The sequence below is a fragment of the Aspergillus caelatus genome, assembly GCF_009193585.1.
Source record: "Aspergillus caelatus strain CBS 763.97 unplaced genomic scaffold BDV27scaffold_216, whole genome shotgun sequence".
Lineage (NCBI taxonomy): Eukaryota > Fungi > Ascomycota > Eurotiomycetes > Eurotiales > Aspergillaceae > Aspergillus > Aspergillus caelatus.
Genome location: NW_022475479.1, coordinates 12,108 through 25,255, shown reverse-complemented (window position 1 = coordinate 25,255; position 13,148 = coordinate 12,108). Strand labels below are relative to the sequence as shown.

Here is a 13,148-nt window from a genome sequence, read left to right as displayed (position 1 = left end):
ATTATTTGCGGCCAAAAATCTGGACCCGCTTACCTAATACCGTATCGCGGGGCGATTAAATTACATGCTAGTGCGTCTGCCGCGCTAAAGCTCTTCGCGGCTATCGCGGGCAACTTGAAGACTGACTTCTCAGCGACGTGCTTTTCGCTCGCGTCGGGTTATCATCTGCACTGACGTCTCTAGCCACTAGCCCTGGGGGCTCAGTTCAAGTCTTTATTTAGAATCTCGCATACCGATACTATAATTGTATTGGTCTGAAGACGGCTGCTGAATCTTAACAACCATGCCGGTGGTCAAAGGAGGTGTCTGGTAAGAGCTATTGCGACTTGCAATATTCCTATTGATCAAAGGCTCACATGTATTTAGGACGAATATCGAAGATGAGGTGCTTCGGGCGGCGGTAAGTTAACATGCGCGCTAGACGAATTTGAAGAAGCTTGTTGTGGTGTGATCGGGCGGTCACTAATAGATGACATCTTACAGGTGTCCAAGTATGGTCTCAACCAGTGGGCGCGAGTATCCTCACTTCTAGCCAGAAAAACACCTAAGCAATGCAAGGCCCGATGGGTGGAATGGCTGGATCCCGGCATCCGGAAGGTCGAGTGGTCGAGGGAGGAGGATGAGAAGCTACTGCATTTGGCCAAGTTGATGCCCACTCAGTGGCGTACGATTGCACCAATAGTTGGACGTACGGCCACTCAATGTCTCGAGCGCTACCAGAAATTGTTGGATGAGGCGGAAGCTCGTGAAAACGACGAGTTCGGTCTAGGAGGTCCTGAGGGCGGGGAGACCGCTGCACCAAGTGCGGACGATGTGAGACGGTTACGGTATGCTAATATGTACTTATGCTATGGATTCCTTTTCGCTAACTTTAACTAGGCCTGGCGAATTAGATCCCGACCCTGAATCGAAGCCCGCTCGCCCGGATACAATTGACCTTGACGAAGACGAAAAGGAGATGCTGAGTGAAGCTCGAGCTCGTTTGGCGAATACACAAGGAAAGAAAGCAAAGAGAAAAGCTAGAGAACGACAGCTGGAAGAATCCCGGAGACTTGCTGTGCTTCAGAAGCGTCGTGAACTCAAAAATGCTGGTATCAACATCAAGGTTGTCACTCGAAAGAAGGGTGAGATGGATTACAATGCCGATATCCCATTCGAAAAGCCGGCAGCCCCTGGTTTTTACGATACTATGGAGGAAGAAGCGAGGAATGAGAGACAGCGCGAAATGTTCGACCCCCGTAAGCAACAGCTTGCCAACAAGCGCAAAGGAGACCAAGACGAGGAGGCGGAGCGCAAGAAGAGGAAAAATGATAAGAACGGCAATTCTGCTGCTTCTGCAGCAGCAGCAAGAGCTGGGCAAATGCAGAAGATCCGCGAGGCGGAGCAGAGTAGCAAAAGAAGAGCTCTTGTCCTACCAAGCCCCCAGGTTAGTGAAAGTGAAATGGAGGATATCATCAAGATGGGTATGGCAGGTGATAAGGCCAGCAAAATGGCTGGAGATGAAGAAATGACAAGAGGATTGCTTGGAAATTATTCGGCAATCGTTGGCGGGACACCGATCAGGACTCCTCGCGCTGCGCCGGAGGAAGATCATATCGCCAATGAGATTAAGAACATCAGAGCCCTTACTGAAACCCAATCATCATTGCTGGGAGGAGAGAACACACCTTTGCACGAGGGAGGATCTTCTACCGGCTTTGATGGTATTGCACCACGGCGCCAAGAGATTGTCACCCCGAACCCTATGGCCACGCCTTTCCGACAGGCCAATGGTGGTGTCGGTGCGACACCTATGCGTGGAGGTGTTGGTCCGGGGGCGACCCCTCTACGAACCCCCCGTGACCATTTCTCCTTGAATCAGATGGAAGGCGGACAACTTGTTGGGAGCACTCCGAAGGAGATCAGGATGCACGAGAATTTTATGCGCCAAAGCATTCGCAGCAAGCTTTCTGCGCTGCCAAAACCAAAAGAAACCGAATGGGAACTGGAAGAACTTCCTTCAGAGTCTGCAGAGCCAACCGTCAGTGAGGAATATAGGGAAGAGGATATGGCGGAGCGTGACAGGAGGGAAAGAGAGGCGCGAGAAAAGGCAGCACAGGCTGAATTAAAGCGTCAATCACAAGTCTATCAGCGATCACTGCCCCGTCCAAGCGTTCTAGATATAGACGCGCTGGTCGAACGTGCGTCGCAAGTGACGGATCCGATTGTCGGTATGATCTCCAAGGAGGCTGCCTTGCTCATTGCCCACGATGCTCGAAAATTCCCCGTCCCCGGTGCTAAGGTAGAGGGCAAAGCACGGAAGGTGGAACGGTTTGACGACACGTTGATGGAAGCAGCTCGCAGGGCTATTGTCACTGAAGCCACTACCGATGAAAAGAAACCGGAGTGGACAGAGAACTTCGATGCACAGTGGACAACTACACACTCGAAGGCTCTTCCAGGTCTCTCCAATTATGCCGACGACGAAGAGGACGAGTACCAACAAGAGCAACGCATGATTAGTGTTTTTGATAATGTGCAAGCCTCTCTGCTTGCCACAGCCGAGAGAGGAAACAAACTTGAGAAGAAGCTTGCGCTACATTACGGTGGGTATCAAAACCGGGCGAAGATGCTACGGACTAAGATACTTGAAGCCAGCGCTGCTTTGGAGAAGTCAAAGGATGAGCTAGATGCATTCCGTAACTTGCAGATTTCTGAGGAGGCAGCCATTTCTACGAGGCTAGAGAAGCTGCGGGACGACGTGGCCTTTGTCATGAGAAGAGAGCGTGAAGCTCAAGAAGTATACCGGACCCGAAAAGAGGAGCTTGATGAACTCGTTGCAGGGACCGGGGGGATGGTCAACGGATGGCATTGATGCCGAAGTTGTGAGGTTAGTGCTTGAATTTTGTACTCCAAAATGTAATCCAATTATGCCTTCTTCCACATTTGCTGCAAGTTTTCATACATGGCGTGTGTATCGGGTTTTACTGGAAGTTTTCTCATACTGTCTCTTTATGCGGTGGCTCTATTGTTGGCTCAAGCCTATTTTATTAAGGGGATACTCAAGACAAACTGAATGAAATGTAGAAGCATCATTTGCATGCTCAACCAGAAAAAGAACCACATTATGACTGACTGTCACTGTCAATATCGGGTTGTCAGGGCTACTAAAAACGGATGATAAGATGACCACAGGTTGGGAACCTTAGGCAAACAGCCTCAAAGGCGGTCTCTTCCGAGCATCGCAACGGACAATCCTCCATCCCCTCCAGTATCGTCTCCCTCCGCCTGCATCGCGTATTCCCTCCACTATTGTATCTCCATCTATAGAAACCCGTTAGATCGATCGAGTATCACTCCCCCGACACGATGGGTGTCAGAGATTCCCATGGGGAGGCAACCGCAACGCCGGACCCCGTTGAGAAGGGGTTTGCCACCCTCAATACCATTCGGTATGTCGCTGAATATACCCTGAGAAATTATTTATAGTGTCCTTGATATCTATTTTATCGGTCGCATCCACTAATCAGAACGATAGAATCGGTGTTAAGGCTATGGTTCAGAAGGTTAGTTGCTATTCAATCCCTTCAAATTTTATATAATCACGTGATTGATATCATGCATCGAACTATAAACTGACATAGCTTGGTAGGATGGAGAATTGAGAAAAGCCGAAATCTTGTCTATCAGACAACGCAAAGATGGTCCAAGCTTTTAGTATGTCTCAAATAGACATGGAATGTGCCTACATAAGAGTGCTAATCAGACTCTAGCGTCCATTACGTCGATTTCAATAAGCGTCTCGACGGTAAGTCTAGCGTCAGTATCTATATTGCAAGATCGTGCTGACACAATTGTAGAGTGGATTGATTCCGCAAGGATTGATTTATCCCACGAGGTTGAGTGGCCGCAGCCTGAAAAACCAGAGAAGAAGAAAGCAGGTCCTGGTAACAAAGCACCAAGCAAGAATGCTCAGAAGCGTGCAAGAGCCGGAAGCCGCGAGGTTTCGGCAACCCCTGATCTTTTGACGGGCAAAAGTACCAATGTTGGTAAGGCACAGCGTCCGTCTAAGGCAGGCGGGAAAGAAAACCGTGACGAGACGCCTGCAAATTTGTCAGTCTTAGATTCGGAAGCCATTTCTGCAGACGTGACCCCTAAGCCCGAATTGGAAGATGTTGATATGATCGGCGTCAGTTTCACGGATACCAAGGAGGAGCATGAACAAGGTAAAATGTCACGCGAAGAGGAAATCGAACGATTGCGTACAAGCGGGAGTATGACCCAAAATCCCACGGAAATTCACCGTGTGCGTAACTTGAATCGTCTACAAATGGGCAAGTTTGACATTGAGCCGTGGTACTTCTCTCCTTATCCTGCATCGTTCTCAGATGTCGACATGATCTACATTGATGAATTTTGCTTGAGTTATTTCGACAACAAACGCGCTTTTGAGCGCCACCGTGCGAAATGTACCCTTGTGCACCCCCCTGGGAACGAGATCTATCGTGATGATCATATATCATTCTTTGAAGTGGACGGTCGACGCCAGCGCACCTGGTGCCGCAACCTTTGTCTTCTTAGCAAGCTCTTCCTTGACCATAAAACACTCTACTACGACGTCGACCCTTTCCTATTCTACTGCATGGCCACTCGAGATGAGACCGGTTGCCATCTGGTGGGCTATTTTTCCAAAGAAAAAGATTCCGCAGAAGGTTATAACCTCGCTTGTATTTTGACTTTACCACAATACCAGCGTCTCGGCTACGGGCGACTGCTTATTTCCTTCAGTTATGAGCTCAGCAAGCGAGAAGGAAAGCTTGGCTCTCCAGAAAAGCCCCTCAGTGACCTGGGTCTGCTAAGTTACCGGCAATACTGGCGAGAAACACTCGTGGAGTTACTCATAGAGCCGGGTCGAGAGTCCATGAGTGAGAACGAGCTTGCTGTGTTAACATCCATGACCGAGAAGGATGTGCATGAGACGCTAGTCGTGTTCAATATGCTTAGGTACCACGTATGTTACCAGACCCTACCCTTCACCCCGTATGCTCGAAACAGATAACTAACCGTTTGTATAGAAAGGAAACTGGGTTATCGTCCTCACGGACCAAGTCGTCGAACAACACAATAAGCGTCTTGAAAAAGAGAAAATTAAAGGGTCGCGCAAAATTGACCCTGCACGTTTGCAATGGAAGCCTCCAGTTTTCACAGCTTCAAGTCGAACGTGGAATTGGTGAGGTGAAAAAAAGCCCGGCCGAAAATTATTTACACATGGCAAAGCAATTTTTCTCTCGCCTTAAACTTGTACATAAAATCATCTCTTTCGGTGTCGGGCATTTGTATGATATAATTAGCGTGGGGCTTGGTCACTGGTGTTTTACTGGTTCTGTTTCAGTGGCTTGTTTGGATTAGAGGTTGTTTAACAACGTCGGGGACTAGATGATATTTTAATATACTCAAGCGATCAACCATATGTGAAGTTCGCTCTAATACCTCTTCCTATATCTAGCAACGCAGAGAGAGTTGATGAACAAAAAGTGGATTATTACACCGTCTACAATGCCAAAAAGTTCCTGAAGATATAAACGAGAAATTTAATGCAGACCTGGCCTGGCACGATGCTAGATACACGCATATCGAGTCTCAAGACAGACCTTCGTACTTCAGTCCCCAGCCTGTCCTTGGCTTCTAACCATGAGAGCAAGGAATACACAGGCTTTGCTTCAAGTGCCAAAGTCTCCTGGATGAGATGTATAGGTATAGTAGAGCCCGAAACAGGATTTTGAGACAAGTGAAAGTGCAAAACGGGACTCAGTACATCAAACAGCAGAGCCTGCTCATGGGACACGAAGGAGTAAAGAAAATTGGCTGAGAGGAAGTAAAATGAGAAGAAAGTAAGACAGACTCGAACATCTGTATTTCTCTCATACGGACAGTAGAATAAGTCACAGGACTGGTGTTTTGTATGCGGAAGGGAAGGATTTCCCATCCAACTCAATATGGCGATGTTGCTCGGGGCCAGTGTTGATAAGGTAGATGGAGGAAATAATGTACGGTTAGAAAAGATAAGGACATTAAGAAGAGCACTAGAAATTCAAGGCAAAACCAGACCCGTCAATTCCCCTACAGGCGTAGCTCATCAATACCGAAAAAAGACGCTCAACGAATATCGGAAACCTGACAAAGGCCATTTCAAGGCTGAAACGTAACTCAAAAAACGGGACATATTCCGCATGGATACTTTCAGGCTGCGCTTAACGAGACCCGCTATAAGTACGTGGGCCCCAGGAAGCATTGCGCGACTGGTGCCGCGGAGAGCTTGTTTCATTGCTCTGCTGGGAGGATGATTTCTTGGGGTTCGAAGCTCCAGATCCTTCGCGGGGTTTCGTGTTCTTTCGAGGCTTATAGGTCGAAGTTCCACGCGGCCGGGGGTTCTGGCTTCCTGCCTTCCTCGGCAGGGCTACCGTTTTCGCAATGATTGTACCTGGGAAACGGATTGAAACCCGCACATTTCCCGAGCCATCTTTATCTTGGAAACCAAATGAATAAGGTTCAACGCTATGAACCTGCATTAGCTTCAGATGCTTAGCTCGTAGTCTCGACTGCGAAGGTGGCGGCGCCGCCTGCCAAGCTGCGGGAGGAGCCCTAGTAGGTACTCGAACAACAGGTAGAGATCCTACTTCACGGTCCTCAAATATCTCTTCGGTTTCTTCAACCTGCTTAGCAGTTATCTCGCCGTCTCCTATTGGTTGCTCGCCATGTTGAGGAAGCGAGACTGAAACTGCGGCGATATGCAATACGTCCAGGGGTTCTTTGGATGCAGATGTCACGGCCAATGCAGTCTTCCTCTCAGGCACTGTCTTTTTGCCAAATAAGGTGTTAATCTTCTCCTGCCACGAAGTAGCAGTAGAGACAGGAGGGCGGGGCGGCGCAGCGGCCATAGATGCGAAGGTGGGAGGAGGTTGTGGTGGAGCGATGACTTTCGGTGGAAGTTTGACAATGGGCCTTGGCGCAGGAAGGTGTACCAAAGGCTTGCTGGTATTCCCTGTGAATACTGGATGGGTTGACATTTCTTCTGGTGGCGGTGGTGAGGGGCTGCGAATAAAATCGCCTTCCGCAAAAGGTGGCTTCTTGTACTGCTCGGATGCCTGTGGGAAGAATCGCGAACTTCGAACTGGAACGCTGCCAAGAGGGCGTGAATTGGTCTCTGTAAAGGGAAGAGGACCAACAGAGTGATCCAGCCCCGGAAGAGGATTTGGTGGATTCGGTGCGTTGGTATCTGCTGTTCTAGATATACCAACAACCTGTCTTTGCCCGGCTTGGTCTCCAGTCCGTACCTGCCGCCAAGTCTCGTTGAAAGTTACCTGTAGAGAAGATGGTCCCTCGCGCGCAGCGTTCATCTCATTACGAAGTTTTTCATTTTCTTCTGCTTCGCGCTTGGCAGCAACTGTATGGAAATTGTTCCAGGCAACGGTCCCAACGACACGGTTGTCATGTTGCCATTGATTCTGCGAACTTGGAGGTCCAATAGGTCCAGGACGGGCGATGGGATTCAAAGACTCGTATGGTGCATGCCTAACTTTAGGGGACGATATGGGGGATATTGGTGTACTTTCTTGAGGCGAGCGCGAAGGTGTAGAGAACGATTGTGATCCTGAAGCGACAGGGGGCTGATCCAAAACAAGCGGGTTGCGCAGTGGAACATCTCTTCCTGGCGGAAACCCGGGAAGACCCTGTTCAAATATACCATTACCCAAGGTCTTGTCACTACTAAGAGGTTTCCAAGGATTCGCCATGGAAGGAGAGGTCCCGACTAATTTGGCATTGGGAGTCCACGGTGGGTACGAACTAGAAGCGTTAAGGCCACCCCTCCACTGGGTTGACTGCTCATCGAGTTTGTTCTCTGTCAATTTTTCAGGCGCTTGAGTTTGAGAGTCACCAGGCTGTTGGAGTCCATTCGTCGTGCTAGTGTCAGACTTGGATTCCCGGGGAGGTGAAGGGGCACGTCGGGAATTAGCCGTCGACGAAGACTTTTCCCCAGCTCTTTCCCTCTCCACCAACTTTCTTACAGTGTCGGGATGATGAACCTTCATCATTCCATATTGCTTTGGCTCTCCCGTCGGTTCCGGAACCGGGGGTTTGGGAGGGGACAACGATGTATGAACAACACCGGGGGAGGGAACAGTGTCAGGCTTACTGCCTTCCAGAGTCTCCTTGCGCTGCGACTTGGGTTTATCAGGAGGTGGACCAAGGGCTTCGAGCTTTTGCCGGATCCTTTCCCGTTTGGCAGCCTCCTCCTTTTCTTCTTGCTCTATTCTTCGCTGCCGAGCTTCCATTCTCTTTTCTTTCATAATACGTTCTTGCATGGCAACTGGATCTTCCTGGGGCGCCTGTGGGGTCGCAGTTTGGTTAACAGCATAAGGAACATATGGCTGACTCGTGCCATCAGGTGCATCAGAAGCTCTTTCATGTACGCCGGCCGCACCACGCGGAGGCCAGGAATGACCGGGGCCATGTCGAGCAGGAGAAGGATCCCGCAAAGGTGTCTCCTGTTGAGGCACCAATCCCGGCAACGGGGGTTCGGCCATACCGTTCGCCTGTGATCCTCTTCTAGTTTCAAATGACCGTTGAGTTGCATCGGTTCGACCAATTGACATCCGACGTGCAAAGCTGCCACTTCCTCCGCTGACATTAGATGAAGTTCGCCGACGTGTCCAGTGAATGCCATCCTGTCCGCTTGATCTATGTGTCTGAAACGCGGGTGAAGGCTCCGCAGGTCCTGCCTGTTCGCCCTGTGCGGGCCTCTGCAACACGGAGGGGGTGCGGAAGCTCTGTTCAGTGCGCCAAGATCCTTTCCTAGTTTCAGATACTGGCTCATACCGACCCGACCGGGAGTTGTATAGCTCACGGGTACCAGACTGCGAGTCTTTCCATGACCGGTTGAAGTCGTCTGCGGCAATCTCCTTCGGATGAGTAACGCCGCTATAACGGTCGATTGTGTGTGGCTCTCTGGGCGAAGTATGTACCTGAGGTTGAACTTGCACAGGAGGTATAACAGGAGATATTTTCTCGACTGGTGGTAGAGGAGCCCATGGTGACTTAGCTGGGGGTGGCGCCGGACTTGTAGATAGTGACGGCGATTTGTCGTTAGTACCTTTAGAAGAGATGCTTGCGCTCTTTGCCTGTCTTTCCGCATTTGCCCCCAGCCTGAGAACAGTGGGGTTCGGTCCAACTGAAGTCGTAGGTCTTGGGACAAACTTGGTAGTCTCTTTGGTAGTGGGGACTTGCTCAGGGCGTGGAGGCGGGAAGTCGTCCTTGGTTTCCATCGACGGCCTGCGCTCTTGCTTTGGCGCCGCAGTGTGTTCCACTTGAGAAAGATTTGTCTTTGTTCCATCAGTCCATTCAATTGTTTCCGGCGCCCAGTCATCTTCATCATCATCAATATCGGCCCACTTTGCCTCTGTTCCACCGCCATCTTCTTGGATACGCGACGTCATGTGGATTCCATACTGCTGCTTAAGCTCTTCGTCCGTCAAGTGTTTCGGTGGAGTCTGCTGGACCGCTGTACACAATTCATAATTAGCGGAGACTTCCAGAGTCTATCGATACTGCCTTACGTCGGTTCTTATTCCAAACTTGATTTGGGTCAGGCCCACTTCCAGCTGGCCTCGCCGCACTCGTCCCAGTTTTCGATAGTGAGTCGCGTAAGCTGCTAGTGGTTTTCGCGACCAAGCGTGGTCGTGAGCTCTGCAACGGTACACCCAGCGGGGTAGTTGAAGACAACGGAGCTAGGATCGGTTAGACTTCTAATTGGCGTGGCACCTTGGCAAGGATAAATACCTTTCTCAGCAATCTTAGCGGTCGGGGGCGTTCCTGGAGCTTTGGGCACTGAAAACTTTGCGAAGGAGACTGGCTTGAATGATGTAGGCCTCTTTGTTGAACTTGCACGTGAGTTAAGTCTGCTCTCCGTTCGACTGGCGTCAGATTCTGAGCCGCCCTGAGAGGCCGTATCCTCTCCAACATCGGAACCGGATGCTACTCCATTTAATTCAAGTGCCCTTGTCGCCACTGGCCCAGGACCTTGCCTCGAATTATCCTATGTCTAATTCAGTATGGGGGCCCTTGTAATACCCGGGTAACCAAGACTCACGGTCGTCGATTGTTCCGTATCCCTCCCCGGGGCATTCTTTTCGTTATACGTCTCGGATGAACTCGTATCATGCGTGCCTTGCTCAGCGTTCGTAATTGTTTCGAGCTGTGTATCTGTTGCGGTATGTTTGATCTCCCCCACGTCCCCTCCGGCAGGTTTCTTGTCGTTGGTGCTCGCAGGAACGTCGGAAGGCGAAGGCTCGCCGCCCGACAGGGTTTGATTTACCACATCGTGGCTGCTCTGCTCTGCCATAACAATTCTCGAGTCTGTGAGGCCAACAGGTTGCGACATCTGTTAGAGAAGCGTTCTGAAACTGTAAACACTGAAACAAGTGGCGACTATAAGGTTGAACTCATGGCTAAACTTGAAGGAACGGTCTGAGAAGTACCTATTGTCAGGTATCGAGAATCGCCACGGTCGAACTATTAGCTCAACTGCCTGAGCCGTGAAAAGCTCCAAGCGACCAGGTGGACAGCGGAGAATGTCCCAGGTAGAGAACAAGAGATAACACTCGGTGAAACAAGGTCGGGCGGGCGGGAAATTCTAGTAGAAGAGTGAGAGCCAGCTGCCCAGTTAGTCCCCAAAGGGAGGTTCAACAGTAAAGTGGTGCTTCTCAGGTTGATGTGATCGGGTGATGGCAGCAGTCATGGACGGATGGGCGGTTCAGGTTGAGACTAAGGGTGGCTGTTTTCGGTTAGCGTGGGACGAGTGAAGTACTCCGTAAAGCAAACCTTTGTGGCTGGACCTGTTGCGGCCGATGCTGACATTCACTTCACTAGTATCCTTGTTATTTTCTTATTACAAGTAGTGATATTGGGAACTATTTAAATAGTGGATACGTGCCTTTTTATTTACGTTTTTCTGTTCTTTTTTCTTCAGGCTATACTTCTTTTCTTCCTTTTCAATCCTAGTCTATTGTATTCACATGATCCAGACTTTTTGTCACTAATACCAGTCTATAGTTAACATGACTAAAGCTCATTCCTTGAAGTAGCGCAAGATATGATTCATTGTTGCTTTAGTCATCCTATGACACAATCCTAAATGATCTGGAGACAACGGTGAGTCACTACTAACTAGGCGTCTGTAAAACGTAATAAAAAAGCCTGAATGTGTTCTACATTGCCTTCATTCTAGGTCAGCGGTATATACACAAATCTTCCGCGCCCCTCAAATCATAGCGAGAAAATTTAGTGGGGGTGGTTCTTGTGGTGGCCTAGACTTGTGTTAGATTCTCGACGCCCATAGTACGGTATAGAAAGGAAAACATACGGAGGTGGAAGTAGTACTCCATGCTGTAGCCGAGGAGGAGAATGCCACCGATGGCGTGGGCAAGGGCTATTTGGTTATCAGCGAATGCCATGTATACCTTTAGGAGCGAGAGTGACTACTTACGAGCAGCAGAGGGGTTCTTGCCGAAGTAACGAGCCTGGTAGCGGCCAATGAGACCAGTAGGCTTAACTTCAGGAGCCGAGCCACGGGGAAGGCGGGCATAGAAGTTCACAACGCGGTCCATACGGGCAGCATCCTTGGCAGCACCAATCGCCTTTCCAAGTGTCAGTGAAATCCAGTAACGAGCGGGAGAAACTGTATGCTACGGTGTCCCGAGCCGCATTGAAAAAAGAAATTGTTCCGAGCAGATCGACTTCAATGGCTGTCGGGGAGCATGACGGTAGGGGAAGGGAGTCTCACGTTAGGAGAAGCGATCTAGAGACGAATCAGTATCGTTTGTTCAAAATATTCCCGTCAGTTCTCGTTCTCTTCGCGGGTTCTTACCTTGGGAGGGATCAGGGTCGAAAGACCTCGGCGAGTGATGTAGCTCATCTTGTTTGACTAAGTCGGGTTAGAAAAGTCTGAAATACACACCAGTAAATATTAAGATAGACAAGATCTATCTTATAAGCATATTTCTTACCTTGATACGAGCAAGTGGACTGAGATGATGGGCTAATGGCAGAGAGAAGGGAAGTGCCAACAGAAAGCGGGTTGTCGGATGAGCGGTTCCTAACGCAGGGAGCCTCATGCTGCGCTAACCGGATTTGGATTCGTCTTAACGACCAGCAACTTGCCGCATACCTCACCTGGCAATTGCACTTCCTCAGCGTCTTGTTCTGCTCAGCCAACGAGGGACACAATTGCCACAATGTCGCTTTTCAGAGCAGGAAATCTCGCCTGCTTCCGAGCTGGCCGGCTTGCCGCACCTATCAATGCTCGTTTTCTGTCCACTAACACCGGTCGAGGCGACCCTTCCGTGAAAACCAGCCCTGCTGATGCCCCGGCGGTACCTCCCAAGGACAGCTCATTGATCCGCCAGGAGGGCCCTGCTGAGGCAATGGCTCGTCACCAACCGGATTATGAGGCCACAATTGATCACGGCACCTCGTAAGGGACTCCACGTAACACCAGGAGCGATTTGGCTGACAGAGACGTAGGAAATTCTCTCCTGTGCCTAAACGTGTCATGGATGGAAGCGAGCCCGGCGACACCGTTCCAGCTGCTGTTCTTTCTGGTGCTCCTACCGACCTCCAGGCTCGTACTGTCAGGTATAGATGCAACCTTCGAAAATCCATCTCAAACGCTAATTATGCCATTTAGAATCTACCGCCCCTCGAAGCCCGCCACGCAATCTGGTACCTGGCACCAGCACCATTGGAGGATGGATTGGGATGTGTTGCAGAAGGGCCACCGCTGGGAAAACCCTCTGATGGGCTGGCAATCGTCTGCTGATAATATGCAAGGCACTCATCTGAACTTCAAGTCCAAGGAGGATGCCATTATGTTCGCGCAGAAGCAAGGCTATGAGTATTTTGTTCAGGAGCCAAATGAGCGCAGATTCGTTCCTAAGGCTTATGCGAACAACTTCGTTCACGAACCGAAGAAGATCAAGCACATCAGGACCAAATAATCGATTACATCAAGTGTATCTTGTACATAAGCCCAGATTTTTACTCTTTCGGAATTGCTCTTTCAGGTGTTACATGACTCTTTAACATGCTTTCAAGGCCCATAGACTGAAGGCCAG

General features: G+C 49.9%; 4 protein-coding genes across 4 annotated transcripts; 2 read left to right on the top strand and 2 right to left on the bottom strand.

Moving 5' to 3' along the window:
• Positions 1–283: 283 nt before the first annotated feature.
• Positions 284–5,213, top strand: cef1 (putative cell division control protein (Cdc5); the record flags this gene model as incomplete). Its single annotated transcript, XM_032070960.1, has 10 exons — positions 284–309; positions 367–400; positions 484–827; positions 880–2,836; positions 3,310–3,431; positions 3,518–3,545; positions 3,632–3,696; positions 3,753–3,787; positions 3,840–4,990; positions 5,055–5,213. The coding sequence occupies 10 exons, from the start codon at positions 284–286 to the stop codon at positions 5,211–5,213; spliced, it is 3,921 nt and encodes a 1,306-aa protein (XP_031923433.1).
• A 1,017-nt stretch (positions 5,214–6,230) lies between these two features.
• On the bottom strand, positions 6,231–10,417 carry BDV27DRAFT_161747 (uncharacterized protein; the record flags this gene model as incomplete). Its single annotated transcript, XM_032073272.1, has 4 exons — positions 6,231–9,538; positions 9,594–9,764; positions 9,817–10,072; positions 10,127–10,417. The coding sequence occupies 4 exons, from the start codon at positions 10,415–10,417 to the stop codon at positions 6,231–6,233; spliced, it is 4,026 nt and encodes a 1,341-aa protein (XP_031923432.1).
• A 589-nt stretch (positions 10,418–11,006) lies between these two features.
• On the bottom strand, positions 11,007–12,079 carry BDV27DRAFT_134630 (F1F0 ATP synthase subunit f). Its single transcript, XM_032068342.1, has 6 exons — positions 12,042–12,079; positions 11,903–11,959; positions 11,819–11,833; positions 11,522–11,672; positions 11,399–11,464; positions 11,007–11,342 (listed from the first exon to the last, which is right to left on the bottom strand). Exons 2-6 carry the CDS (start codon positions 11,948–11,950, stop codon positions 11,317–11,319), a joined length of 306 nt encoding a protein of 101 aa, XP_031923431.1. The 5' UTR covers positions 11,951–11,959; positions 12,042–12,079; the 3' UTR covers positions 11,007–11,316.
• Positions 12,080–12,229: 150 nt separating this feature from the next.
• Positions 12,230–13,131, top strand: BDV27DRAFT_134629 (ETC complex I subunit). The gene is made up of 3 exons (XM_032068341.1): positions 12,230–12,508; positions 12,559–12,669; positions 12,722–13,131. The coding sequence occupies exons 1-3, from the start codon at positions 12,270–12,272 to the stop codon at positions 13,029–13,031; spliced, it is 660 nt and encodes a 219-aa protein (XP_031923430.1). The 5' UTR covers positions 12,230–12,269; the 3' UTR covers positions 13,032–13,131.
• Positions 13,132–13,148: the final 17 nt, after the last annotated feature.